The 27,886-nt window shown below is 36.9% G+C and overlaps 1 protein-coding gene across 2 annotated transcripts in view; it reads left to right on the forward strand.

Annotated features, from left to right (window-relative positions):
* FCHO2 (FCH domain only 2) overlaps nt 1-27,886 on the forward strand; it is a 105,945-nt gene that overhangs the window by 29,223 nt on the left and 48,836 nt on the right. For both annotated transcript variants that reach the window (XM_014549582.1, XM_005858013.2), the window contains exons 7-10: nt 6,245-6,343; nt 9,276-9,372; nt 24,044-24,088; nt 26,156-26,228. In XM_014549582.1, coding sequence (XP_014405068.1) covers nt 6,245-6,343; nt 9,276-9,372; nt 24,044-24,088; nt 26,156-26,228 — 314 coding nt within the window. The remainder of the gene's footprint in view (nt 1-6,244; nt 6,344-9,275; nt 9,373-24,043; nt 24,089-26,155; nt 26,229-27,886) is intronic.

Genomic DNA, 27,886 nt, shown 5'->3' on the forward strand with positions numbered 1-27,886 from the left:
AATGCTGTTTTAAAAATAGACATTTTGTTTTGGAGATTGAGGACCAAGATGCAATAATTATAATATAATGGATTATTCAGAAGAGGCTATTTAAAGAGAATTGGGGAAAATGAGGACATTGGTAAATGATGAAGCCAGGCCTTATATATAGATTTTAAAATTGACTTCTGCTTAAGAAGAAAACTGGAAATGACTTTGTGCTGAGGTGCTGAGGATATAGCAGTTAACAAAACAAAACTCTCTGCTTTCATAAAACTTCCATTTTAGCGAGAGAAGACAGGCAATAAAAAAATGTCTGTTTTCCATAAGCTTGGGGTAATTATATTTGATTTGTTGTTCTTAGAGCCTAATTAAAGGCCTAGGTTTAAGATGGGTGCCTTTTATGAATCATTCCTAAAACTTCCATCCCCACCCTCTTGTCCTCTTACGTATCCCCCCACCGCCCCACCCCATAGCACCTTTCATTATATAACATACCATGAATTTTATTTGTTGTATTAGTCAGGATAGGCTGGGTATGCTGAGGTAACAAAGAACCCCCCCCGCCCCCCCCCTCCAAATCTCAGTGACTTACAGTAGCAAGGATTTATTTGTTGTGCTACTTGTTCATCATGGATCAGCTGCATCATCATCACTCTGATACTGAGGATGGTGGAGGAATGCTCTTCTTAGAACATTATTCTTAGTCATCATGTCTGAGGGGCTAGAAACATGGTGATACACGCATACCTGCATATGTGTGTGTGTGTGTATGTAAAAAAATATATATTTTTTTAAAATTTTGTCTTCTACAAAAATGTAAGTTCTGTGAGAGCAGGTATTGACTTGTTCACTGCTATTTCCTCAGCACTTAAAACAGTTTTCAGATGATGATAGGCACTCAATAAGTGAAAGAAGGACTTAACAAAATCTGACTTTTTGGACTCTAGGGAGTCTTCTCATTGGGAGTGGTGAAGGACTCACATATCAGAAACCAAAGGCTTGCTTGTGTGTAGGCATACATACATCCATCTTTACTTACCCTGTTGTGGGCACTGTGCTGGGTGTATACTGTATCTACTTAAATAAAACAAGTATAGAGGAGGGAGGCAGACCTTAAATACATGCCTAAATATAAAGTTATAAATTATTACAGTGTTATAAGGGAAAAGAATAGGCTTCCATGAGATAGAATAATAAAAGTTAACCGAATCTGGAGTAGGGAGTTAGGAAAGGCATTTTTTGGGGAAGTGACATTTAAAACTGAGATGAAGAATAAGTAAGAGACTCATTCTAGGGCCAGAGTGTTCCAGGCATTTGAGACCATATAGGTATGAAGACCCAGAGATGTAAAAGGGCTGTCACATTATATAAAGTGTAAAATGCTTGCTAAAACTGAGTAAGGAGAGATGATGGTGAGGCATGAGGTTAGGGAGAACATAGGCAAAGACCAGGCTTAAGTAAGGGTTTGGTTTTCCTCTAAGAGTAATTTGAAGACATTGGAGGGTAGTATGCAAGTATGTGACATGGTCTGGTCTGAATTTTAAAAGATAATTCTGGCAGTTTTGTGAAGAATAGATTATAGTGAGGACAAAGGAGAATCAGCTCTCCCTCTCCCTTCCTCTCTGAAAGCAATAAAAATATTTAAAAAAATAAAATTCTGTTGTTCTACATCCCTGCCTATGAGACAAAAAATCATTGAAAAAAAAAAAAAAGTCCAGTTTAGAAGGCAGTTAATAGTGAGATGAGAAGGATGAGGGCCAATGTGGTGGCCTTGGAGAATGTGAGAAGTGAATGCATTTGGAGATGGCAGGAGTGGGGTGGATGGAAGAATTCTAGAGAGATCAAGATCTCTTCTGAGTGTTGGCTTGTAAGTCTGTATGGGTAGAGATGAATGGGAAAGACTAGATGAAGAACTGTTGTTAGTTTGAGGAGTCAGAGGGGACCAGATGTTCAGTTTTGAACAGCCTACCTAAGTGGAGACAACAAACGGGCAGTTTTGGAGGACCTAAGTAAGCTGGATTCCAAAAGCTCTGAAAACAAAAAGCGTTTTTCTATAACTCATTTTGCAGCAAAACTTGACTTAAACTGATGTGAGGCTGTTTCTATACTCTTTATTTATATTACTTAGACTAAATGTATGTGTTTTCTTTTAGAAATACTAATGTTTTTGCCGAAACCGGTTTGGCTCAGTGGATAGAGCGTCGGCCTGCGGACTCAAGGGTCCCGGGTTCGATTCCGGTCAAGGGCATGTACCTGGGTTGCGGGCACATCCCCAGTGGGAGATGTGCAGGAGGCAGCTGATCGATGTTTCTCTCGCATCGATGTTTCTAACTCTCTATCTCTCTCCCTTCCTCTCTGTAAAAAATCAATAAAATATATTAAAAAAAAAAAAGAAAAAAAAAAAAAGAAATACTAATGTTTTTGATAAACAGATGCCACTGCAGATCCTGCTGGTAGTATTATGAAATATATGGTAATAGCATCATATTATCTTTATTTAAAAAATCCAAAATGTTGAATTCCCAAACACCTGGTCCCAGAGGTTTTGAATAAAAGGATTGTGAGCCTGTATAAAATAGGGGCTTGTCAGCACACAAAGCCATAATGACATCACCTTTGGACAGAGTGTGGGAGAAGAAAGGGCCACCCACACTCTGAGAGATTCATCATTGACAATTTGATGGAGGAAGAGATGCTGAAACCCAAGTAGGAGAAGCCAGAGAAGGAAGAAAACTGGGAAGTATAATATCATGGCAGTTGGGAAATGATGATATTTCAAGGAGGGTTTATAGTTAGTTGTGTTAAGTTGAGGCTCTAATTCTAGTGAGATAAAAAGTTTTAATTTCTATAGCAACTAAGATCATTGTAGACTTCAGCAAGTGCCCTTTTGTCTTCTAAATCAGAACACTCATTTATAAGGCAATTATTGTTGATTTGTTAATTTTGTATTAAAATGACTAGTTCCTATCTGAAAATATTTGCCTTTCAATTATTTGTTTGAAAAAACAGGAATTAGAATTTGCTAGAATCAGGGTTTTTTGTTTATAGTACTTTATAAAAGTATTCCTTTTCTTTTTAAAAAAAATGTATTTTATTGATTTTTTACAGAGAGGAAGGGAGAGGGATAGAGAGTTAGAAACATCGATCAGCTGCCTCCTGCACACTCCCTACTGGGGATGTGCCTGCAACCAAGGTACATGCCCTTGACTGGAATCGAACCTGGGACCCTTGAGTCTGCAGGCTGACGCTCTATCCACTGAGCCAAACCAGTTAGGGCCTTATTTATTTATTTATTTTTATTAAATATATTTATTGATTTCAGAGAGGGAGAGATAGAAACATCTATGATGAGAGAGAATCATTAATGGCTGCCTCCTGCACACCCCCTACTGGGCTATAAAACTATTTTTAGCATTCATTTTTTTCTCTCCTTATCTTTATCTGCTCTTAAATAAAGATGATGGTATACTGTGCTAATGCGCTCTCTCTCTCTCTCTCTCCCTCTCTCTCTCTCTCTCTCTCTCTCTCTTACACTAGCAGAATAGATTAACTATTGTTTGTTAATAGACAGTAGACTTTAATTTGGGTTATTTAGAAGTGAAAAGAATTATTGTACATCTCCACTTTCCTTTTGTTCCAGCCCAAGTGGTTGACTTAAATCCCAGTAGGAAAGGACCTGTCAGTCTAATGAGTATCAAATTTGGGTGGCAGGACCTATATTTACTAGTGGGGAAGGAAATTGAGTCCCTGGGGTGAAAAAGGTTAGAATGTACTTGGAGTATTTGTGATTTAATTTTTTTCATTTGCGGTGAGAGTAAGCATGATTAAAAATGTGACTTCTCTTTGTGTTTATGCTTTTTACCACTGTCAGTTAATGACACTTGAAAAACTTGAAACACTATGGAGATTTTGTTTTAACAGTTTGATGGCTAGTTCAAGGACACTGAGATTTGTTTAAGCAGCACCCCCAGAGTAAGGTTTTAGAATTAGAATGCTTCTCTGTAGATATCTCTAGTATAACAGTACATACAAACAGTGAATTTGAAAGGAAAAAAAAATCTCATTTGTTTAAGAAAGTTCATTTATTTATATTCAAATACATTGCTGAATTGCTCTGAGTTTAGCAGTCACTAATTTTGAGGATATTTAGCAGTATCTACCCACCAAGAAAACGCAGCACAGTTTCAGAATTGCATTTGAATCATGTGTTGAGTTTGTGTGTGGTTTCATGCTCAAGATTTTTCTAAATAATTAAGGATCTGCCTTATTCACTGTAGCTGTTTCAAAAGAGACTGAAAAGGTAGCACAATTTTCTTGGAATTAGGGGTCATCATATGCAGTTTTGACCAAGCTTTCCTGGATTTTGGTCTACCTATCTATGAGACAATCTCTGGTTCATTAAGTTACAGAAATTTGAGGGTGACTTTTTATAATATGAACATAAAGTAGAATCATGCTCCTGCTGAATATTCCTCAGTTCTTAAGACTAATTCAGGATCTTGCACTGTTGGTATTCTCATTCTAATTTTGTTCAAAATTAGTCAAAATAAGCACTCTAACTCTGTTATTTCTCATGAATAAAACTGATTGAAGTGTTTGTATTATTGTATTATTGCCCAAACTATAATTGCACTTTTTTTTATTGTATTATTGCCCAAACTGTAATTGCACTTTTTTTTTAAGTTCAGAAGCTTAACACAAATATGGACATGATCATTTGGCTTATTGATTTTTGATCATGGAATTCAGTGTTGAAGAAAACTAGATATTAAATATGGGGTGATGGAATTTAATTTGATAAACTAACCAGAGGAAAAAAACTGAAGCATTTAGACCTAGTTCTTAAAACTGATTTAATTTAGGAGGGGAGAGGGTCAGGAAGGGTAATCAATCAGGCTTGTGCATGGAAATGACAAATGTATTTTTTAGTGTGTTTATTATTTTTTTAAATTTATCTTTATTGTTGGAAGTATTACAGATGCTTCCCTTTTTGTTGTTGTTGTTTTCCCATTGACCCCATCCACTCCGCCCCCAAGCCTGATTCACCATACTATTGCTGTGTCCATGGGCTATGCATATCTTACTAATAAAAGCCTAGGTGATCCTCACACCCTCACGCCGTGATGCCCTCACGCTGTCACAAGATGGCTGCTCGCGCACAGTGGAGGCGGGGCCCAGCGGCTACTCCGCACAGCTTCCGCCAGGGTTCGGCGGGGGTTCTCTAGTATGCATATAAGTTCCCCAGTTAATCTCCCCCCTCCCCCCCTTCCCTCTGAAATTTTGTTCATCAGATTATTTTGTTCATTAGATTCCACATATGAATGCGATCATGTGATTTCTCTGGCTTATTTTGCTTAGTGCATAATACTTAACAAATGTATTTTGTTTGAAAATGGCTAGTTCAGCATTTCCCAAATCCTGTTTTGAGGAATATTGTTCTGTGAGATATTAATAGATATTCAGAGATGAAGAAAGACAAACAGGGTGGTTTGGTCAAAAAATTTTGGAAAACACTGGGTTAGGCAAAATAAAACAAATTTTGTTATGCAATAGTTTTCAGACTTTTTAATGTTTATTATGAAGCCAAGTCTAGCATTAGTTTTCTTATTGGGGAATAAATACAAGAATAACCTGGGGATTTTTTCCAAACAACATTCTCACCTCTTTCCACCCCCACCCCCAGGTAGTAGTGGAGGATCTGTGTGTTTTGTAGTTTGAAAACATTCCCCTGGTGATCTGACGTATCCCCGCCTTCAGTTGAGAACTGCTAAGAAAGAGTTTATAGACTTCCCAAATTTATTTGACCACAGAATATCTTTTGAAGACTACATATTAACATTTTTGAGGATTCGAAAGACATTTTGAGAGCCTGTGGGCTAGATTGTAAAGTGTTTAGAAGTAAACTGCAGTTTTTCAGTTTTTGAAACACTTCTCCCTTGGTTTTTATGACAGACACCCATATCTTCTGGGTCTTCTTATTTTCTGACCATGATAATAGATTTTAATTTGTGTTATCTTCAAACTGAAAAAGTTCATGTTTACCTGAGAAATGGCACAACAAAAAGTTAACTTTTCTCTGCTGTATTTCAGTATGTTTACTAAACCCATTTGTCTAGAAGCATTGCTAAATATTACATAATGAGTAACTTGCTAAATTTGGTTAGCTGTGTAGAGATAACTTCTAAAAGATCTTTTGATTTTAGTATATATGTGTATGTGTGTATACCTATTTCATATGTTACTTTTTATATTTGTTACTCAGAAATTTCAAGACATTGAAGAAACTCATCTCATTCACATAAAGGAAATTATAGGATCCTTGTCAAATGCTGTAAAGGAAATTCATTTGCAAATAGGCCAGGTAAGTTTTTACTTCATGAACTGATTCATGAACATTTTATGTTCATTTATGACTCTTTTTTTTTTTTTTTTTTTTTTTTTTTTTATTTTTTTTTTTTTTTTTTTTTTATTATTTGGCACAAAAATAGGTTATGAATCTTTATTTTTTTATTTTTTTTTTTTTAATTAAATCTTTATTATTGAGGTTACATTTGTTCCTCTTTTTTTCCCCCCCATAACTCCCCTCCTCCCAGTTCCCGCCCCACCCTCCGCCCTCACTCCCCACCCACTGTCCTCATCCATAGGTGCACGATTTTTGTCCAGTTTCTTCCCGCATCTCCCATTCCCCTTTCCCCCCCAAGAATAGTCAGTCCATTCCCTTTCTATGTCCCTGATTCATTATAATCACCAGTTCATTCTGTACATCAGATTATTTATTCACTTGGTTCTTAGATTCACTTGTTGATAGATGCATGTTTGTTGTTCACAATTTGTATCTTTACCTTTTTCTTCTTCCTCTTCTTAAAGGATACCTTTCAGCATTTCGTATAATACTGGTTTAGTGGTGATGAACTCCTTTAGCTTTTCCTTATCTGTGAAGCTCTTTATCTGACCTTCAATTCTGAATGATAGCTTTGCTGGATAAAGTAATCTTGGTTGTAGGTTCTTGGTATTCATCACTTTGAATATTTCTTGCCATTCCCTTCTGGCCTGCCAAGTTTCTGTTGAGAAATCAGCTGACAGTCGTATGGGTATTCCCTTGTAGGTAACTGAGTTTCTTTCTCTTGCTGCTTTTAAGATTCTCTCTTTGTCTTTTGCTCTTGGCATTTTAATTATGATGTGTCTTGGTGTGGTCCTCTTTGGATTCCTTTTGTTTGGGGTTCTCTGCGCTTCTTGGACCTGTAAGTCCATTTCTTTCACCAGGTGGGGGAAGTTTTCTGCCATTATTTCTTCAAATAGGTTTTCAATATCTTGCTGTCTCTCATCTTCTGGCACCCCTATTATTCTGATGTTGGTACGCTTGAAGCTGTCCCAGAGGCTCCTTACACTATCTTCGTATTTTCGGATTCTTTTTTCATTTTGCTTTTCCGGTTGGGTGTTTTTTGCTTCTTCGCATTTCAAATCTTTGGCTTGATTCTTGCGCTCCTCTGGTCTGCTATTGGGTGTAATATTCTTTATTTCAGAGCGTGTATGCTTAATTTCTAGTTTCTTTATCATAGCATCGAGGGTCTCATTAGTTTTCGTGAAGCTCTCCAAAAGTTTATTGCAAGCCCTCAAAATTGCGTTTTTTAGCTCTATATCCTCCATTTCTGTCATGTTTTTTTGTCTCCGCATTTTTTATGCTTTCTTGGTGCACCCTCTAGTGGTCTTTGTGCGCAGTCTTGTTCTAGTTGAGCCTTGATTGTTGTAGTTAATACTAGAGGGATTTGACCACCAGGCCGACTGGCTGTGTGAATCAGCTGTGTCTGCCGCGGAAAACTTCTGTCCTCTGGGGAGGTGCTAATCTAGCCTTTGCCTGAGGCGATCCGGCAAATGGCTCTGCGCAGGGCTTGGGCGGGGCGGGCTCAACAGGGCGGGCGGAGGGAGCCGTTATGGTGCCCTCAGTCCTGTTCCCAGAGGCTCTGCTTCTCAGAACCCCCGGAACCGCTGCAAACCTCGGAGGGAAAGCTGCCTTCCAACTGATGCCAGACACTCCCGCTTCTCCCGTTTGGGTCCGAGTCCCCAGCGATTCGCCCGTATCTGGAGCTCAGAGTCTGAGACTCCCCCCTGACCGAAAACGACAACCGCGCTCTCAGCCACCAGCCCGCTTTGCGCGCGCACCTCCGCACCTGAGTATTTTCCACACTGCGCCTCCTCTGAGCCTCGGTGTGCTGTTATTTTTCCTTCTAGTTGAAGAGTCTCTCCTCAGCCAGCCTTCCTGCGGTTCTGGGTGATGTCCGTTCCGTCTTTTAGTTGTATTTTTGAAGTGGTTGTTTGCGGCAGCAGTCTGCGGTGTTTACCTATGCCGCCATCTTGGTCTCTCCCTCATTTATGACTCTTTAAAAATCCCAAACTCATAACATGATACTGAATTATTTCAGATAAAAAAATATGTATTTACAGCCCTAGCCAGTTTGGCTCAGTGGATAGAGCATCAGCCTGTGGACTGAAGGGTCCCAGGTTCAATTCTGGTCAAGGCCACATGCCGAGGTTGAGGGCTCGATCCCCCGTAGGGGGCATGCAGAAAGCAGCCTATCAATGATTCTCTCTCATCATTGATGTTTCTGTCTCTCTCTCCTTCTCCCTTCCTCTCTGAAATCAATAAAAATATATTTAAAAAATATGTATTTACATGTATTAACTGTAAAATAAACTGGATTTTTGATTGGTCATCAGGGATGATAATTCAAATTAATTTTTAAAGTTAACTATGTTCAGTTCTCTTTATGTTAAAATTCTGAAGTTACCAATTTTTTAATATATCTTTTTTGAAGTTTTACTATTTTAAAATTTAGAACAGCAGCTGTAAGTTATAGAACTTGTACTTAGATATTTTTCAGAAATGTAAAGGCGGTTTAATGATCACAATTTGGGATGCATTGAAATATAGTAGAGAAAGATGAAGTCTGTTATTCTTTATTATTAAAGATCTAAAACTTTTAATTGCCTGTGCAATTTTTATTTATCATAAGGATTATGTTCCAAAACATTTCAAGAAACAAGAAGCTGCATTTATTTCTAAGGTTGTGCAGCCATATCTAAGGGGTTCATGTAAACAGTGATTGGTACCCGTAATTCTACTAACAGTGTAAGATAGGCAACAGACCATGTTTAGTAAATGAAAGTTCTTAAAGTCTCTGGCTCAAAAAATACACATTTGGTGTAATGAATTTTAATTGCTTTGTGGAAGTTTTGTCTGACAGTAAGAATATGTACAGAAAAAGAAAGAATTTATCTTTATCTCATTTTAATAGGTCCATGAAGAATTTATAAATAATATGGCTAACACTACAGTTGAAAGCTTGATACAAAAATTTGCTGAGTCAAAAGGCACTGGGAAGGAAAGACCTGGTAAGATGATAAACTCTGCAAGGAAATGTATTCATGTTTCCCATCCAGCAACTAATGTGTTTGCCTTTAAATTGCAAAACTGCAAAATGGAGCTTGGGAGATACCTGAAAATTTGTGTCAAATCTTAGGTATCATTTACTTTGTGTCTGATGATATGTTAAAAATTAAGATTTTTGTTTTAACCTTTAGTGGTTAACAATTTAGTATTACTTAAAATGGTTATTATAACCTTTACTAAGTTAATATGTTGCAGTTTATATTTTTTAAAGTCAATTAGCAACAGAAGGCCATTTTTAAAACAGAGTAGAGTGCTAACAAGTATTCCCGGCACTGTGTACCGGTAGACACTAAGGATACAGCAGTGAACAAATGAATACAGGAATCCTGGTTCCTGTTTCATGAACAGATGTTTATAGGTATCCTGAATCTTACTTTTAATAAGCATGTTATGATATATCAAATATAATAAGTAGCTTATTCCCTTCTCCTGTTCATCATAGTTTCTACATTTCTTCAATCTGTTAGTTACTCTACAATATTGGTTTCACAGGTAAAAATAATTCAGTCCAGTAAAGAAGTTAAAGTATGGTTTGGAATTCAGGAAAATAGACAAGTTATTTTTAGAGAAGTGCAGGAACCATTTTTCCTCAGTGCAGTTCACAGAACTAAGGCTTGAAACCGAAATCTTCTTTACTTTATTCTTCCCACATTTCATCAAGTTTCAAGTCATATATTAATTCAATTGTTATTAGATTTTCCCTTCAGCCCTTCTTTCCATGCTCTTTCTACCTACCTGATTAATTGCAGCAGCAGGTTTCTAAATACTAGCACAGCAATCCACTTTACACGTTATAGCACATTCATGTTTTGACTCTACAATTTTGAACTCGTAATTGTGCTACTCATAAATCTTTGACTTTTTATTATAGACAGAGTGAAACTTAGATTCTGGACTTGGATTCGAAGCCTTTCAGGATCAGGCCTTGGCCAGTCTTCAGTCTTATTTTCCATTGTTCCTTTTACAGCCACCCTTCAGTGCAGCCAGCCTGAACTGTTTGCTGTTTCCTATACAAGCCCCCTCTTTTCTCTTGGTATCTTAGTTGCCCTATGTCCTTATTCTAGAAAATGTTATATCCCACTCCTTTTCTACCCCATGTCTTCCCATTTATTTGTCTAAAGAAAAAATTCTTAAAGAGTCAGTTCACATGTTACTTCCGCCATCAAAAGTGCCAGAGAACTTTAACAGTACTTTTTTTGGCATTGTTGCCATTACCTTAAATTTTAATAATTGTGTGCCCTAGCTGTTTGGCTCAGTGGGTTAGAGCGTTGGCCTGTGCACCAAAGAGTTTAGGATTTGATTCTGATCAGGTGTATATTAGTATATCTTGGTTGCAGGCTCCATCCCTGGCCCCGGTCAGGGCTTGTGCAGGAGGCAACCAATCGATGTGTCTCTCTCACATTGATGTTGCGCTTTCCCCCTCCCCCCTTCTCTTTCCCTCTCTCCCTCTCTCTCCTCTTCCCTTCCATTCTCTCTAAGAAAAATAAATGGAAAAAAATATCCTTGGGTGAGAATTAACAAAAAAATTTTATAATTGTGTGCTTGTGAAAAAAAAGTTATGTATTTGATTCATCTGTTTATCATCTTTATGTGTAAACAGTACATTTTTTTAAATGAATTAGTGACCAAATGGATAAGGTTAGCATATTACGGAGGCTGGAATGAATGGATTTGCTGTTTGAAAAGTCTTGGTGAACAAATAGTAAATTATAGTTAAAGTTTAGTGAGCACTTAATTCTGCTAAGTTAGCCAGGTACTGTGCTAACCACTTTGCAGGCAAACTGATCTTCAACAACTCTTTGAGGGTAGGTTGAGAGAAATGTTGAGAGGTTAAATGATTTACCTAAACTAATACATGTTAGAGCTGGGATTAAATGCCAGGATTCTAGTTAGTTTACATATATAGAGAGAATAGGATGTTGAGATACATAACTATTAAACAACGAGAAACCCTAAAATTCCTTAAAAAGAGATTAAATTATAAGTGAAGACCAATTAAGAGAGTAAAAACAATTGGGGAACAAGTATAATTTTATATAGAGCATTTAGAAGTGTTCATAGAATAAAAGCAAAGATGTATCAGCTGGTTAAAAATGCCTTAGAAATCTAAACAAGATTGGTAGATTGTATCATTATCAGTATCTTGTTTGCTACGTTATAGTGTAGTTTTCCAAAATGTAGGAAACCAAGCAAAGGTGTACAAGGGATCATCATGTATTTTTTTTTAAAAAACAACTGTATGTGAATCTACAATTACCTCAATAAAAATTTCAGTTTTCTTATTTGTGGTACAGCACAGTATTTAGCCCTGTAGTTTGTGGTCCACTCTTTACTAGCATTGAGATCTTTAAGCCTTAATGCCCTCATCTGTAAAGGGGGGATAATAATAGTACTTAACCTCATGGGGTCATGAGGTTTACATGAAATAATGTTACATTTATTGAGTACTTAATAGATGTTATTTTCAAAAAATTAATACATTCCTAATTAATAGGTAGCTAATAATGGATATTATTTCTTTATAAATTTAAATTTACTGGCCTCAGGATATACTAAGATGTAGAAAACTTCTGAAGCTAAATGGTGAGAGGGAGTCCGAGAATGGTGATGACATGGGCTTGTCTAGAATCACTAGACCCAGAATTAGGTGACTGTTTCAGGATGACTGTTGACATTGTGACTGACTTTCAAAAAGCTGGTCCTAGTACTAACTTTAAAAAAGGAGGGAGAGTGTGGGATTTATTGGAAAGATAAATATCACTTCTCTAGTTGACTTGCTATGGGTGACTAGTTTTAGCTCTTACACATGTATTTCTTCAGTTTGTGAACACATGAACAAACGAGTCTTGGAACCCATAACAATGATGAAAATTTTGAGTTTCTCAGAAAAATAGCAATCAATTTTACATGTGGTTGTATGGAATTCATAGACTTAAAGGATTTTGCTTTGTAAGATGTATTCTAACCTTCAATTTGTATACTATTGATTGCTGTTAACATTTTTTTTTCTCCTGTTTTGTAAGTGCCCCCTCTGGTGGATGAAGAAGTCCTTTTAAAATTAGTTTTAGTCCTATGGATTACACATTTTAAAAAGAGGCCCAGTTCTTTAAACATCTTGTAAGCCGCCCTAGCTGGTTTTGTACAGTGGTTAGAGCGTCAGCCCGTGGACTGAAGGTTCCTGGGTTAGATTCCGGTCAGGGGCACACCTCGGTTGTAGGCTCGATCCCTGGCCCCTGTCGGGGTGTGTACAGGAGGCAACCAATCTAGGTGTCTCTCTCACAGTGATGTTTCTCTGTCTCTACCTCTCCCTTCCATTCTCTCTAAAAAAGAAACCAATGGAAAAAATATCCTTGGGTGAGGATTAACAACAACAACAACGAGAAAGCTTTGTAAATCAAAAAATTATTTATCTTGTGCTGTAAAATGACTTTTTTTTTTTTAGTCAGTTAACCTGTTGTAAGATATAACCTCTAACTTTGTCTCCAGTTATCCTGTGTCAAACACTGAGAGCATTGACATTTTTTCCCTATTCGTTGAGACTATTTTATACTAATTATATGCAGTGACATTTTTGTCATTACTTTTTTAATTGATATATAATTGACATATAATACTGTATTAGTTTGTAATGATTTGATATATTGTACTTATTGCAAAATGATTACCAAAATAAGTTTAGTTTAAATATCCATCCCCACACATAGTTACAATTTTTTTTTCTCATGGTAAGAACTTTTAAGAACTACTTTCGTACCTTTCAAATACACGGTACAATATTGTTAAGTGTAGTCACCATGCTATGTATTACATCTCCGGGACTTTTTGACTTTGTAACTGGAAGTTTATAGCTTTTTTACTACTTTCACCCATTTTTCTAATCTCCCACTCCCCACCTCTGACAACCACTAACCTGTTCTTTGTATTTCTTTTTAGATTCCACATATAAATAAGATTATACAGTATTTGTCTTTCTCTGACTTATTTCACTTAGCGTAATACCCTCAGGTTCCATCCATATTGTCATAGAACAGACTTTTCTTCTTTGTTATGGCTGAATAATATTCCATTGTATATATACACCACATTTTTTGATCCATTCATCTGTAAGTGGACATTTAGGTTGTTTCTCTATGTCTTGGCTATTGTAAATAGAGCTGCAGTGAACGGGGGGGGGGGGGGGGGGGAAATATATTTTTTGAGATAGAGATTTCATTTCTTTCAGATAAATACTCAGAATTGCTGGATCTTATGGTGGTTCTACTTTTATATTTTTGAGGAACCCCCATACTGCTTTTGACATTACTTTTTTTAGTATAGTACTGCCTGGCTCTTCTGGAATTTGAGTCACTGTAATTGGATGCTTGAAACATCAAAGCACCTCTCATCTGAAAGGGTCATGAAAAAACAGGTGTTTTCTAATTTTGAATATCTTTTTATGTTCTAATAACATTATCTAGTATTTCTACCTATTCCCATCTATTTTAGTTGCCAAAGGAGATTAAAGTCCATATTTTTGAAGTTTCCTGTTTTATAGTCATTCTGCTTAATTAATTAGTTAGTTAATTAATTAATTTATGATTTTAAGAGTGTATTTATTAAAGCTGGGAACAGTGAAACAAGGAAGTGCCTAAGAAGAAGCAACAGGAGAGAGCCTGGGCAAGGCTGCTTTGGCTCTCTAGAGACGTTATGGGAAAGAAGGGAGCCAATGTGGGGCTGCTGTCATGTCAGTACACTGGAAAATCAGAGAAAAGGGGGCTTGGAGACAGGACCCAGGGGGTTAGCCCAGACAAGCAGCCACTGCCCATTACTCCCCTGGTTGCAAGTCTCATGGAGACCCTTAGAGTTTAGAAGAAAGAAAATTCACTTGAAAAGGAGATTTGTATGGGTGTGCCCCAAGGAGGGCGCGCCATCTTTCAGTAAAATTCTGTATATTGTTTATAATTCATAAAAGTTAAGCAAGTTTTTAATTTATAAGAAACAAAAGGGTAACTTAAAATGAAAAGTTGGTAGGCCAGTGCTTAATATGTTTAGAGAAAAGGTTATGTTGAAATGCTTATTGTATTTTCATTATATAGCAATATAGGTGTATAGCTTCAATTTTTTGACTTCCAGAGATTATACTGTGTTTGAAGATACAATAGGAAAAGCCTGAGAAAGATAGATATAAAAAATAATCAGCCACAAAGAAAAAGGGAAAAATGATATTTCTGTGGTCAGACTGCTTAAATGAAATTGGTTAGTTTAGGTATTTGGAATATTTTGGCTTCTACATTAGGTGTATTATTTTAAAGTATAGGGTAAAGCAAATAATTAAAAAAATAAAATCTAGTGATCATCTTTTTAGACCCATTAAGGATTTGGAATAATGTCAAACCTGTAAATAGAACTTCTTACCACTACTCTCACCATTTATTATTTTTTAAATCAGAGAAGCAGAAACCCTTGTGTAGAAAGCAAAATTAAAAATAGCTAAGAGCCAGAGACCCATAAACCATACCAGATATCCTGTGATTACTTGGTTTTTCTATTCGATAGTAAGGGGCAGTGACCAGAAAAAGAGGAAAGAAGAATGAATAATGATTAGGGGAGAGAATAATGTAGATTAGCACAAACAGGAGAGTAGAGGAGGAGAGCCCTCAAAGGAAATAAAATAGAAAAGCTCTACTCTGTGAAGGAGTACACTTCTACCTATTGTGTCCTAGCCACCTAGGGCAGAGGTGTAGAACTCTGCCCTGTGGGATATATGTGCCATTTGATAATGATTCTTTTGTATCTTTTAGAGCAGGAGTGGACAAACTATGACCATTGAGCCATATTTAACTCTGCTTATTTTTGTAAGGCCTATAAGCAAAGAATGGTTTTACATTTTTAAATGATTAGGGGGAAAAATTAAAAGAAGAGTTGCATTTGTGATATATGAAAATTACAAAATCAGATTTGAGTGTCCATAAAAGATTTTTTTAACACAGTCACACATGTTTGTGTATTGTCTGTGGCTGCTTTCACACTACATACAACAGTAGAGTTCAGTAGTTGTGACAGACCTTATGGCCCACAGAAACTAGAATATTTACTGTCTTACTCCACAGAAAGTGTTTGGCTACCTGTGTTAGAGAGAACATGTCTTGTGTAGTATAGTAGCAGAGATGTTATAATACACTAGAGGCCTGGTGCACGAAATTTGTGCACTGGCGGTGGGGGGTGTGGGGGGGTGTTCCCTCAGCCCAGTCTGTGCCCTCTCTCAGTCCGGGAGCCTTCGGGGGATGTCCAACTGATGGCTTAGGCCCGCTCCCTCCCCATAGGGGAGCAGGCCTAAGCCAGTAGTTGGACATCCTTAGTGCTTCTGTGGAGGCGGCAGAGGCTCCTGCCACCGCTGCTGTGCTCACCAGCCATGAGCCTGGCTCAGGGCTTCTGGCTGAGCGGTGCTCCCCCTATGGGAGTGGAACTGACCACCATAGGGCAGCTCCTGCGTTGAGAGTCTGCTCCCTGGTGGTCAGTGCACATCATAGCGACTGGTCGTTCTGCCGTTTGGTCGATTTGCATATTACCCTTTTATGATATAGGATAGGATAGGATAAGATTAGAATTTTGTACCTCATAACCACACATAATCTTTCTTCAACAGCTGATTTTGCTGTTCTTCGGTTCAGAAACCATTTAATTTGACATTCTGCACCAGCTACATCTGCAGTCATATCACAGTAACTGAACCTCATAATAATAATCCTAAATTGTGAAGTAAAGATTAAACTGTTTTTGTGCAGGCTTTGTTTAAGGAAAGCTGAATTCTCTAATTTGAAATAGCTATTAAAATGTTAAATGTATAAACAGTGGCAACAAAATATGAAAAAGTAAGCTGATTATAATTTTTACACGTGCATAATAACAAGGACAGAGTTTTAGTTCTTTTTGCATTATGTAAAAGAAGCTAACTCAAGCCAATTTGAACTTAAAAGGAAATTGATTAGAAAGAAACCAAGGTATCCCAAGGATCCAAAATCAGGAATGGAGCCAGGCTGCAGAAAGAAACCCATACCTGTAGGCATACTAGGTATCATTTTTCCTTTATTTACTAGTAATCTCTGCATTTTTATGGCTTTGTTTTTTTCTTTGCAGAATTGCTTTCTTTGCTTTCTCGGGCACCTCCCAATAATTTTTAGGTACTTTTACTTTTTGTTAATTGCAGCCACAGCTCAGAATTAATCCAGGTTTTTGATCATTTCCAAATTTCTGGGAGAAAGAATCTGGTTCAAGAAATCTTGAGTCAGGTGATCTTTCTAGTCTAGTCAGTTCTGACTAGGTCATTCAGTATAAGCATGGCTTCTGCAGCACCTGTGGAGAAGGGGGAAGTTACTAGAGAAAAGTGAGTGAGTATAATTGCCCAAGGTTTTATCAGGATCACAGAGGGTGAAAACATGACTCAGTTTGGGGGTATGAAGGCATTGCCAGATTTTGGATATAGGAGGAGATTATATTTCAATGCTAAGATTCTGTTTGGAGAACTAGATGAAAATTTGGAAGGTTTCACAGCGACTGAAATTCCATGGTTAAAATTCTGTTTCTCTGATTTAAGAACAGGGTTCTTAAGTTTGCCTCATCACTGGTTCTCAAGCCTTGGGTACATATGAGAATCATTTATAGAAATATTTTCCCTTTTCATTTCTCTTTTTTAAAAAAGTGCACTTCTGGTCAGTGTGTTCAGTGGTTAGAGCATTGGCCCCACACACTGAAGGGTCTGGGGTTGATTTCCTGTCAAGGACACATAACTGGGTGGTGGATTTTCTCCCTACCTCAATCTGGGCATTTGTAGGAGGCAACCTTTCAGTGTGTCTCTAGCATATCTCTCTGTCTGTCTCTGTCTCTGTCTCTATCTCTCTCCCTCCCCCCCTTCCCTCCTCCCATCCCACCTTCTCTTCCACTCTCTCTGAAAAGCAATGGAAAAAATATCCTCATGTGAGGATTAACAACAACAAAATAAGTACAGACATACAGACAGTGCACTATCCCAGAAATACTGATTTCATTGGTCTAGGATGGGCCTTGGTACCACTATATTTTTTAATTTCTCATCTGCTTGTAATGTGCAGCCATTGTTGAGAACTTGGAGCATTACATCATTGGATGCTTGTTACAAATGTAGAATCTCAAACCCTACCCCAGTCCTACTGCATCAGAATCTGCATTTTAATAAGATTCGCCAGCAGTTTGTATTCACAATAAAATTGGAGAAGCACTCTCTAGATGTACTGAATATCTGGCAGTGGACCCAGGGGTTCGCTAGGTCTGTAAATTTCAAAGTGCCATGGGAATTTGTTAAAAATGCATATTCCCAAGCACCAACCTAGACCTTCCAAGTAGGACACTGTGGGGGTGGAGCCCAGCAGTTTGTGGTTGAACAAGACCTCCTGGTGATTCTGATGCAGGAAGCATTGTACTAGAAGTTGGGATTTGGAACTATTGGATTGAGGGAATTTTTTAACAAGCCCTTTATTAAAATAAATATTCTTGAAATGAAGTGGCATTGATGTAACTTACTTGTAAATGACTTGGCAGGCAAGAAAAGGAAAAAAAAATGTGTGTACTATTAGGTATGTGTTGAGAGAAAGAGAAAGCAAATATGGCAAAAGGTATTATTGTTATACCTCATATCATTTTTACAAATGATATGACTTAGGTTCCGAAAGAGAAGGTAACTAGTCCAAGGTAATCAACCAATAAAACCAGAACTTGAGCCTCCATGCCCTTTCCATAACACCACAAGCTGGAGTTTGACGCTCCTTTTCATGTTAGCTTGCCTGGTTCACCATCCCAGGCATGTACGAATGTGGCTGTGTTGAGTTGAACAGACCCAGGAGCAAGCCTGAGAACATGACATTGACTCTCATTATGAGTCACAGGTATCTTTCTCTCCTCCCTCTTTCCCTACCCCCTTCACTATCATTCTTTTTGTTAGATTTTGGGGTCTGTGCATATTTGTTTTGGCTTCTAATTAGAACCAAGTGTTCTGTGGTTTTAGTTGGGGATATGCAGGAACATGCTTGATTTGAGTAATCCAGATTTACTATTTGAGTTTTGAGGCTAGTTTTTAATTAGACAAAGTTGTAAACTTGCCCTGTTGGTGACCTGAGATTTAGAAATGATACCAAAACAATGGGAACTATTAAATATTTCACCATTTTTTATTCTTTCCATCATTCCACAGAATATTTGTCATGATAAAGATTACTGTTAAATAAATTGTCTTTTTTTTCTCTAGCATTTCTTAAAAGTTTTGATACAAATTAGATTGGGATGAATTTTTTTTTTATAAGAAAAATTTTTTAAAAAATTTATTTTATTGTTTAAGGTATTACAAATAGTAGTACATATGTCTCCCCCTTTGTTTTCCCCATTGACCTCCCCCCAGCCACTCCCACCCCCCAGCACAGGCCCTCACCCCCATACTGTCTGTGTCCATAGGTTATGCTCACATGCATATATAAGTGCTCTAGTTTAGTCTGTTGGATGCTTCTTTACCTCTGTCTGTTTTTGTTCAACAGTTTGTAATGTTCTTTGGTTAACTTTTTTTATAGCAGTAATTTATTCCTACCTGGTTATTAAAGCATCATATGTAAGAATTGTTTTGCTTTCGATAGTTGACTTTTTGGAGGTCTGCCTTTAATTTCTTCTGCCTTTAATTGATCTCATGATAGCATTTTTAGATAATGTGTAAAAGAGCATCAGGAGACAGCCAAAATGGTCTTATTTGCTTTTATGCAAACTAAATTGCCCTCGTGGCCTAGCATAAAATGTAAGTGCTAAGAGCAGTTACTTATTTTGACAACAGAATTAATTGAGCCTAAAAGAGTTGAAATTCCAGTTGTAGCAAACTATTCTTTCTAGCTCTCAGTTTGGCTGTGGTACTGTCAAGAAGAGTAAATTGTTTATGATTAAATAGCGGAATGATGGGCAGTGGACAGCATTTGAGGGAGGTGCTGAATAAACCTTCTACTTCTGAAACAGTTAAGAAGTGACAAGCTGCAAGGGGAGTCAGAGCGTGTGCATTGATATCCAGCTGAGCTGTCAACTGACACTTGAGCCAGGCACACAAAGCTTTGCCATATGAAACAGCATGTGGAGCATATGCAATTTGAAAAGAAAATCTTTTTCATGCATGATTTAATGTATGTTTTTAAAAAAGGGTATATTTAGTTTTATTAGACCACAAACTGTGTTAGTATTCTGATCTTTTATAGAAAAGCTTATGTATACGTGGTACTCAGCTTAAAATTTTTAATACATATTTTACAATTTGAGAGGATTTGACATCTTATATTTTAAAAATGTCATTTTGAATGATTTATTGGACATTTTCATATTTCAAATGAATTTTAAGGGATGTTTAGAAAAGATAAAGAGAAGAGCCATCAAGATATATCTGGTATAGGAAAAAGGTTTTGTGAAAAAATATATAGAATTTTGTTTAAAGGGATTAATTTTTATAGAGTTAAGGCATATTTTTACTATTTTCACAAATATAAAGCTATCCGAAAATCTTTTTTTAAAATGTTTATTGTTGAAAGTATTACATATGTTCACTTTTTTTCTCCCATTGACCGCTTCTAGCCAATCCCCACTCCCCACCCCAGGCCTTCACCAACCCCTTCACTCCCCTATATCTGGGTCCATGGGTTATGCATGTATGCATACAAATTCTTTGGTTAATCTCTTTCCATCCACCCATCTTTTTCTGCCTTCCCTGAGATTCGACAGTCTGTTCCATGCTTCTATGTCTCTGGATCTACTTTGTTCATTAGATTCCATATATGAGTGAGATCATATGATACTTGTCTTTCTCTGACTGGCTTATTTCATTTAGCATAATACTCTCCAGGTCCCTCCATGCTGTCTCAAAGGGTAAGAGATCCTTCTTTTTTACTGCTGCGTAGTATTCCATGGTATAAATGTGTACCACAGCTTTTTTATCCACTCATCTACTGATGGGCACTTGGGCTGTTTCCAGATCTTAGCTATTGTAAATTGCACTGCTATGAACATAGGGGTGCATACATTCTTTCTGATTGGTGTTTTGGATTTCTTAGGCTATAATCCCAGGCGATTTACTGGGTCAAATGGCAGTTCCATATTTAATTTTCTGAGGAAACTCCATACTGTTTTTCATGAAAATCTTAAAATAACATCCTATATAATAAAAGCCTAATATGCTAAGTCTCCGATCGTCCAGTCGTTCATTCAACCAATCAAAGCATAATATGCTAATGATATGCTTTGACTCTCAACCACTTGCTATGATGTGCGCTGACCACCAGGGAGCAGACAAACCAGTCGACCAGTCTCTGTGACATGCACTGACCACCAGGGGGCAGATGCTCCGACCGGTAGGTTAGCTTGCTGCTGGGGTCCGGCCTATCGGGACAGAGCGAGATGGGCCAGACATGTCCTGGAGCCCTCCCATGGTCCCTCCCCGGCTAGCCAACCTCCCGCATCCCTCCCCAGCCCCGATCGTGCACCTGTGGGGTCCATCAGCCTGGCCTGTGCCCTCTCGCAATCCAAGATCCCTCAGGGGATGTCGAAGAGCCAGTTTTGGCCTGATCCTGCAGGCCAGGCTGAGGGATCCCTCTGGTGCACGAATTCGTGCACTGGACCTCTAGTATACTGTATTTGCTAAGGTGATATTGTAAAAGTCTTTCTAGACATATTTTTACATACTTGTAAATAATGCAATTTGTATGGCATTTATGTTTTGTTTTTCTCTAGTGTAAGCCAATAGCCTAAGTATTAGAAATTCTGTAAATGGTTACTGGGCACAAATTATATGCTGTCTTACTGTGTAGGAGAATTTTTGAGTAACCACATTTCTGGTTCTTTTTTTTGTAAACTCTCAGATTTATTTGACAGGTGTTTATATTCTCTCAAGTTTTATTAGTGAGTGATAAAGCTCATAATACATAATACAGCTGTTGGTAATTCAGGAGAGTTTTTTGTTTTTATTTTTTAATATATTTTTACTGATTTCAGAGAGGAAAGAAGAGGGAGAGAGAAAGAAACATCAACGATGAGAGAGAATCATTGATCTGCTGCCTCCTGAACGCCCCACACTGGGATCGAGCCCACAACCCGGGCATGTGCCCTGACTGGGAATCAAACCCGACCTCAATGCTTAACCAGTGAGCCATCCTGGCCAGGCTTTTTTTTTTTTTAAATCCTTACCGGAGGACATGCTTAGAGAGCGGGGGGGGGGGGGGGGAGGGAGAGAGATGGTGGAGAAGGAAACATTAATGTGAGAGAGATACATCTACCAGTTGCCTTCTATACATACGTGCCCTGACCAGGAATCAAACTGGCAACCTTCAGGTGCATGGAAAAATGCTCCAACCAACTGAACCACTCCAGCTGGGCAGATTTTACATTCTTTATAATATTTACACCAAGTACAAAGTTGCTAATTATAAGATACATACACCAAAATTCTTTACATTTATTGATCTTCCAGTTCTTATCTCTTTATCAACCATTAACATAGGCCTTGAAAGGAATCTAAGAACAAGCTCATTACCCTTTCATTTAATGAAATCTTAGCTTTACAAAGAGTGGATTTTTAATTCTTAAATTTTTAACTGGGCCATTTTCTGACTTGACTTAAGTTTATATATATCATAAGATACCCTAGTAAGGAAGGTATTGCTAATTAATTCATTAGGACCTTGTTTACCAGCTCACTTTTATGACTGTTTTATTCTGCTTATCACTAAATGTTAATCTGCTCTATTTGTATAGAGATGAATTGAAGAAGTAAACCTTAGATTGGGAGACATTTTAGCCAATATTTTTAGATGTTCCTAGTTGTAGAGCAATGTTTCTTTCATAATGGAATGATCAATGAGAACTCTGATCATGAATTTGCACACAGTTATAGTTAAGCTTAATGTCTCAGAAGAAATAGTAGTGAAATCCTCTATTATCTAATCTTCAAACTCTATTTTTAAATATATTGTTATAACAGGTAATTGTTATAACGGAACCAATTACCATTAATGAATTAAAAATTATTTCACAACAATGCTGGGCTTGTATAAATGTATGTATTGTAAAACAGGGCTAAAATGATAATTTAATGGAAGATAATTTTTTAGTCTGATATTTAGCTTTGGGGGTAGTTCGATAGAAGAGTAATTAATTCATGCTTTTGCTACTTTCTCTACTAAAATAATTTGGTATTTTTACATACATGAAATACACCATATTCTATGGCATTTAAGGCTAGTCTCAGCAGACCTGTCATTTCAGGGCTATTTTAGTTGTTTTCTGATTTCTATTTTATCATCTCCTTTTCTACAATCTATCACTCATGCAACTACTAAATTAATTTTTCTATAAACCTCTTTGCAGGAGTGTGTGTGTGTGTGTGTGTGTGTGTGTGTGTGTGTGTTTGTGTGTGTGTGTCTTACATGAAAACTCTTCCCATTGCTTTCAAATTGCAGTTTAAATTCCTTAACCTGCTATGCAGCTAAAGTAATGATTTTGAACCTTTTTCATCTCATGGTACACAAACTACTAACATTCTGTGGCACAACAAAGATATATTTTTGCTGATCTGACAAAAAATAGGTATAACTGATTAATTCACACCAGACTGCACTAGCAGGGTCACATTCTATTGTTTTAATTGAACAATCTGAGGGAAAAGAGGTCAGGTTTTGCATTTTAAAAAAATTCCTGTGGCACACCAGTGTGCGTCTTACATATAGCACACCAGTTGGAAATAGCTGAGTTAGATCTGGGTTGTAATCCCAGCATTACCACTTAGCTATTATATAATTAATTAATTTGTTCAGTAAATATAGAAAACCTTTTATTTGCCTTTTACTGTGGTGCATGAGACAGACAAGGTCCCAAGCTTACATTCTAGTAGTATTTTATTTACTATCTTGGCCTCCTGTCCTTCCCATGAACACAACCGAGGATTCAGCAACTCCCTCTTACTATGTTTTCTCTCAACTACACTGCAAGCTCCTTGAAAGCAGAAACTGCATGTTAAATCTCTGTGTCTCCAGTTCTGTGATATCATATTTAAAGGGCTTTCAGTAAATTGTCATCATAATAATAAACTAGTCAATTATTTTCACTGTTAAGATTACTTGATTTTTAAAATCATTACTGGTATTAACACAGATAACACTGGAACACACATTTCAGAACATTTAAAAAGATACAGTTGACCCTTGAACAATGTGGGGGTTATGGGTGCTGACCTTCATGCAGTCGAAGATCTGTATATAACTTGACTACCCAAAAACTTAAGTTGTCTCTTGGTATCCATGGGTGGATTGGTTCCCCGACCCCCTCAAATACCAAAATTCACAGATGCTCAAGTCCCCTATATAAAATGGTGTAGATCAGTGCATGCAGCCGGCCCTCAGCATCTGTGAACTCCTGTGGATCAAAAACAATACAGGTATTTATTGAAAAAAATCTGCCTATAAGTGTCCCTGCATCATTTAAACCCATGTTGTTTAAGGGCCAACTTTTATTATAATGGGATTTGATCTGCTTGTTTTCTACTAGCTTTTTCTAGCAGTTGTTTATATATATGCATATACATATATTTTTTAGGCCTTATTGAATTTGAAGAATGTGACCCTGCTAGTGCAGTTGAAGGTAAGTTGACTAGTTGTAATGTGTGATAACTAGCTAATATCTTCTGTTTATTGAACAAATAAAGAGGGGCTGCTATCCATTGCTAGAGCTTGTTTATGGAATGATGTAAAAAATCTTAATGTGGTTTGAAGGCTTGCAGAAACTAATTTTTACTTAATAAATGAACAGGTTAGTAAAAATGATTAGTGATTAGAATATATATTTTAAAAGATTAAATATAACATGCATTTTCTTCAAATATACATTGAGATTGTTTTCTCCATTGACACCCATTTTTAAACATTCTATTGTCATAAATATGAAACTCATGTATAGTGCTTGTTCTATAGTAGGTAATGTTTCAGTAATTAGTGAGGTTATGCATTAATGTTAATATTAGTATCATTCAGAATGAGTAATGATTTGACTTGAGAAAGAGTCTACATATACTCTTTCTATTTAAATGGATCTTTTTCATATTATGAAACCCAAGAGATGCCTGCTATTTTTGTCATGTTTTAGAAATCTTACTTTGTCAGCTACTAGAAATAATTTGAAAGCAAACTTCTATTTTTTTCTAAGTCCTGTGTAAGAATTTGGAGAAATGGTTTGCTGTCATGTGTAAGTTTACTATTGGAGCAGTCAGGAGCTCTGGGGCCTAGACTTCATATGGTTACTAGCTGTTTGTGAGCAGGAATGATTTAAATTCTCTGTGTTTCAGCTTTCTTTATTGTAAAATGTAGATAGTAAATACTACTCTGTGAGAATAAAACTGTAGTTGGTTTAAAAAATATAACATGATAAATGTATACCATGGTCGGCAAACCGCGGCTCCTGAGCCACATGCGGCTCTTTGGCCCCTTGAGTGTGGCTCTTTTTTTTAAAAAATATATTTTATTGATATTTTACAGAGAGGAAGGGAGAGAGATAGAGAGTTAGAAACATCGATGAGAGAGAAACATCGATCTGCTGCCTCCTGCACATCTCCCACTGGGGATGTGCCTGCAACCCAGGTACATGCCCTTGACCGGAATCGAACCTGGGACCCTTCAGTCCGCAGGCCTACGCTTTATCCACTGAGCCAAACCGGTTTCGGCGAGTGTGGCTCTTCCACAAAATACCACGTGCGGGCGCGCACGTACAGTGCAATTGAAACTTCGTGGCCCATGCGCAGAAGTCAGTATTTTGTGGAAGAGCTGGTATTTTGTGGACGAGCCACACTCAAGGGGCCAAAGAGCCGCATGTGGCTCGCGAGCCACGGTTTGCCGAGCCGCAGTTTGCCGACCACTGGAGGGAGTTTGTTTTGCTTGAATGCAAGTACATTATTTTAAGACACCTGAATTCTAATCCTGGTTATAGTGTTTACTTAGTCATATAACACTGACTTAAAAAAACAAGGACAAATAATACCCTGGAGTTTCTTCACCTATAAGATGAGAAGTTAGCTTAGGTGTGCTCAAGTTCTCAAAGAGGAAGCAGCTAAGCTTTAAGTGCTGAACTCCATCAACAATTTAATAGCATGACTGACCTTTAAAAATTAATTTGTCATATAGAAGAGGAGGAAGAACTGCCATATTAGTCAAAACAAAAATAATTGTTTCTCATTTATGGTAAGGTCCACTCATAACATTGTTTATATTAGAGATAACATATGGATGCCATATTATAAGCTTTCCATGTTATACTATTAATGGATATGTTGAGTCATCTTTTTACTTAAAATAACACATTTATATTTTGTGACCTTCTATTTCCTTATATTTATAATAAAATCTAATATAGCAAATAATGTACTGAATTGGGGAATACTTAGAGAAGAAAAGAGAATTTCATTGATCAAGTGAATCTTCTAAAACCTTTTGGTGAATAATAGGCTATTTTATGTTAATATAAGTCTAAAAAGAATATAACTGATTTCAGTATTAGGGTTTAGCAATAGATATATTCATTACTCTCATCCAAATTTAGTATCGACGGTTATGAGCAAATTATATGTCTAGATACAAGATGCATTCATAAATTTAATATATCAGGAACAGTTAATGTTTCTGTAACAATACACATTTTTTAATACACATTTATTTTAAGGTATAAAACCAAGGAAAAGAAAGACTTTTGGCTTGCCAGGAATAATTAAAAAAGAAAAGGATGCAGAGTCTGTGTAAGTATAATAAATATTGTCAGAATACTTTCTTTTGTTATAAATAATTAAGACCTTTTTTGAATTTGAAAAGTAATTCTCTTGTAAATAGCTCAAATTATATATGGCTAAGCAGCGGTTCTCAACCTGCGGGTCGCGAATAATGAAAATACATCCTGCCTATCAGATATTTACATTACGATTCATAACAGTAGGAAAATTACAGTTTTGAAGTAGCAACGAAAACAATTTTATGGTTGGGGGTCACCACAACATGAGGAACTGTATTAAAGGGTCGCGGCATTAGGAAGGCTGAGAACCACTGAGGGGTGAAAAATACTAACTTCTAAATGTATTTGCCAGCTCCTCTGGTTTTACTTAAAAGTATTCACTTATTTTAAAATTTAAGATGAAAGCTTTAGTGTCTTATAATTGAAACTTTAAAACTACTCTTATATTATAAAATTAAATGCATTTTTAAAAAATATATTTTTAAATGCATATTTTAAAAAATTAAAAATGCAGAGCAAACTATGAAATCTTCTAAGTCTTGATGTGCAAGAAAAACCTATAGTCAACAATTTGATGAAAATCCTTCTAGACAATTCTAAGCATGTGAGGGACATAGCAATTATGTACAGGTGCTACTCGACTTACAATGGGGTTATACCCTGATAAATCTGTCATAACTAAAAATATCATTAGTTGAAAATGCTTGTAATACTCCTACCAAACATCATAGCTTAGCCTTAAAGATGCTACCTTAAACATGCTCAGAACACAGTATCTGAAAAACACAGCAACACAGCACAGATGGACCCTGACTTAACAGTGGTTTAACTTAATGATTTTTCAACTTTACGATGATGTGAAAGCAATATGCATTCGGTAGAAATTGTACTTCGAATTTTGAATTTTGATCCTTTCCTCAGCTGGGGATGTGTAGTACGATTCTCTCTTGTGGTGTTGGGCAGTGGCAGCCCCCATGATTATGAGGTTAAACAATTGGTACTCTACAGTGAACAATGTTTTTGCATCCCATCATATCTGTAAAACTCCCATCTGTGTCTCCTGCTTCTGGTGAAAAGAGGAAGGCAAATATTCTTGAGATGAAACTCAAGACAATTGCACAGCTGTAAGCTAATGTAAATATTCTGAGCACATTTAAAGTAGGCTAGGCTAAGTAAACTATGATGTTTGGTCGGCCATTGCATTTAAAAGCATTTTCATCTTACAGTGGGTTTATCAAGACATAACCTAATCGTGAATCAAGTAGCATCTCTGCCCTGTTAGGGTATCGGTCTATCATTAAGTCGAACCATTGTATGTGGGGACCATCTGTTTGTATAAATGGAAAATGTTAAATGTTGGAGAAAGAAACCCTAACATGTTTCAAACATTTAGACCAGTCATCATTTTTAGATGGAGATGGAGTATAAATTCAATTTACCTTTTTTAAAAATAAGAAATTAGTATGCAAAGAATATATAATTTAGCATGTAAGAATTTCATCTAGGTCCTGGCCAGTGTGGCTCAGTTGGTTGGACCATCATCCCATGCACCAAAGGGTTTTGGGTTCAATTCCTGGTCAGGGCACATAACCAGATTGTAGGTATGATCCCTGGTCTGGATGTGTATAGGAGGCAACCGATTGATGTCTCTCTCTCTCTCTCTCTCTC

This window comes from Myotis brandtii, unplaced genomic scaffold (assembly GCF_000412655.1).
Source record: "Myotis brandtii unplaced genomic scaffold, ASM41265v1 scaffold115, whole genome shotgun sequence".
NCBI classification, from domain to species: domain Eukaryota; kingdom Metazoa; phylum Chordata; class Mammalia; order Chiroptera; family Vespertilionidae; genus Myotis; species Myotis brandtii.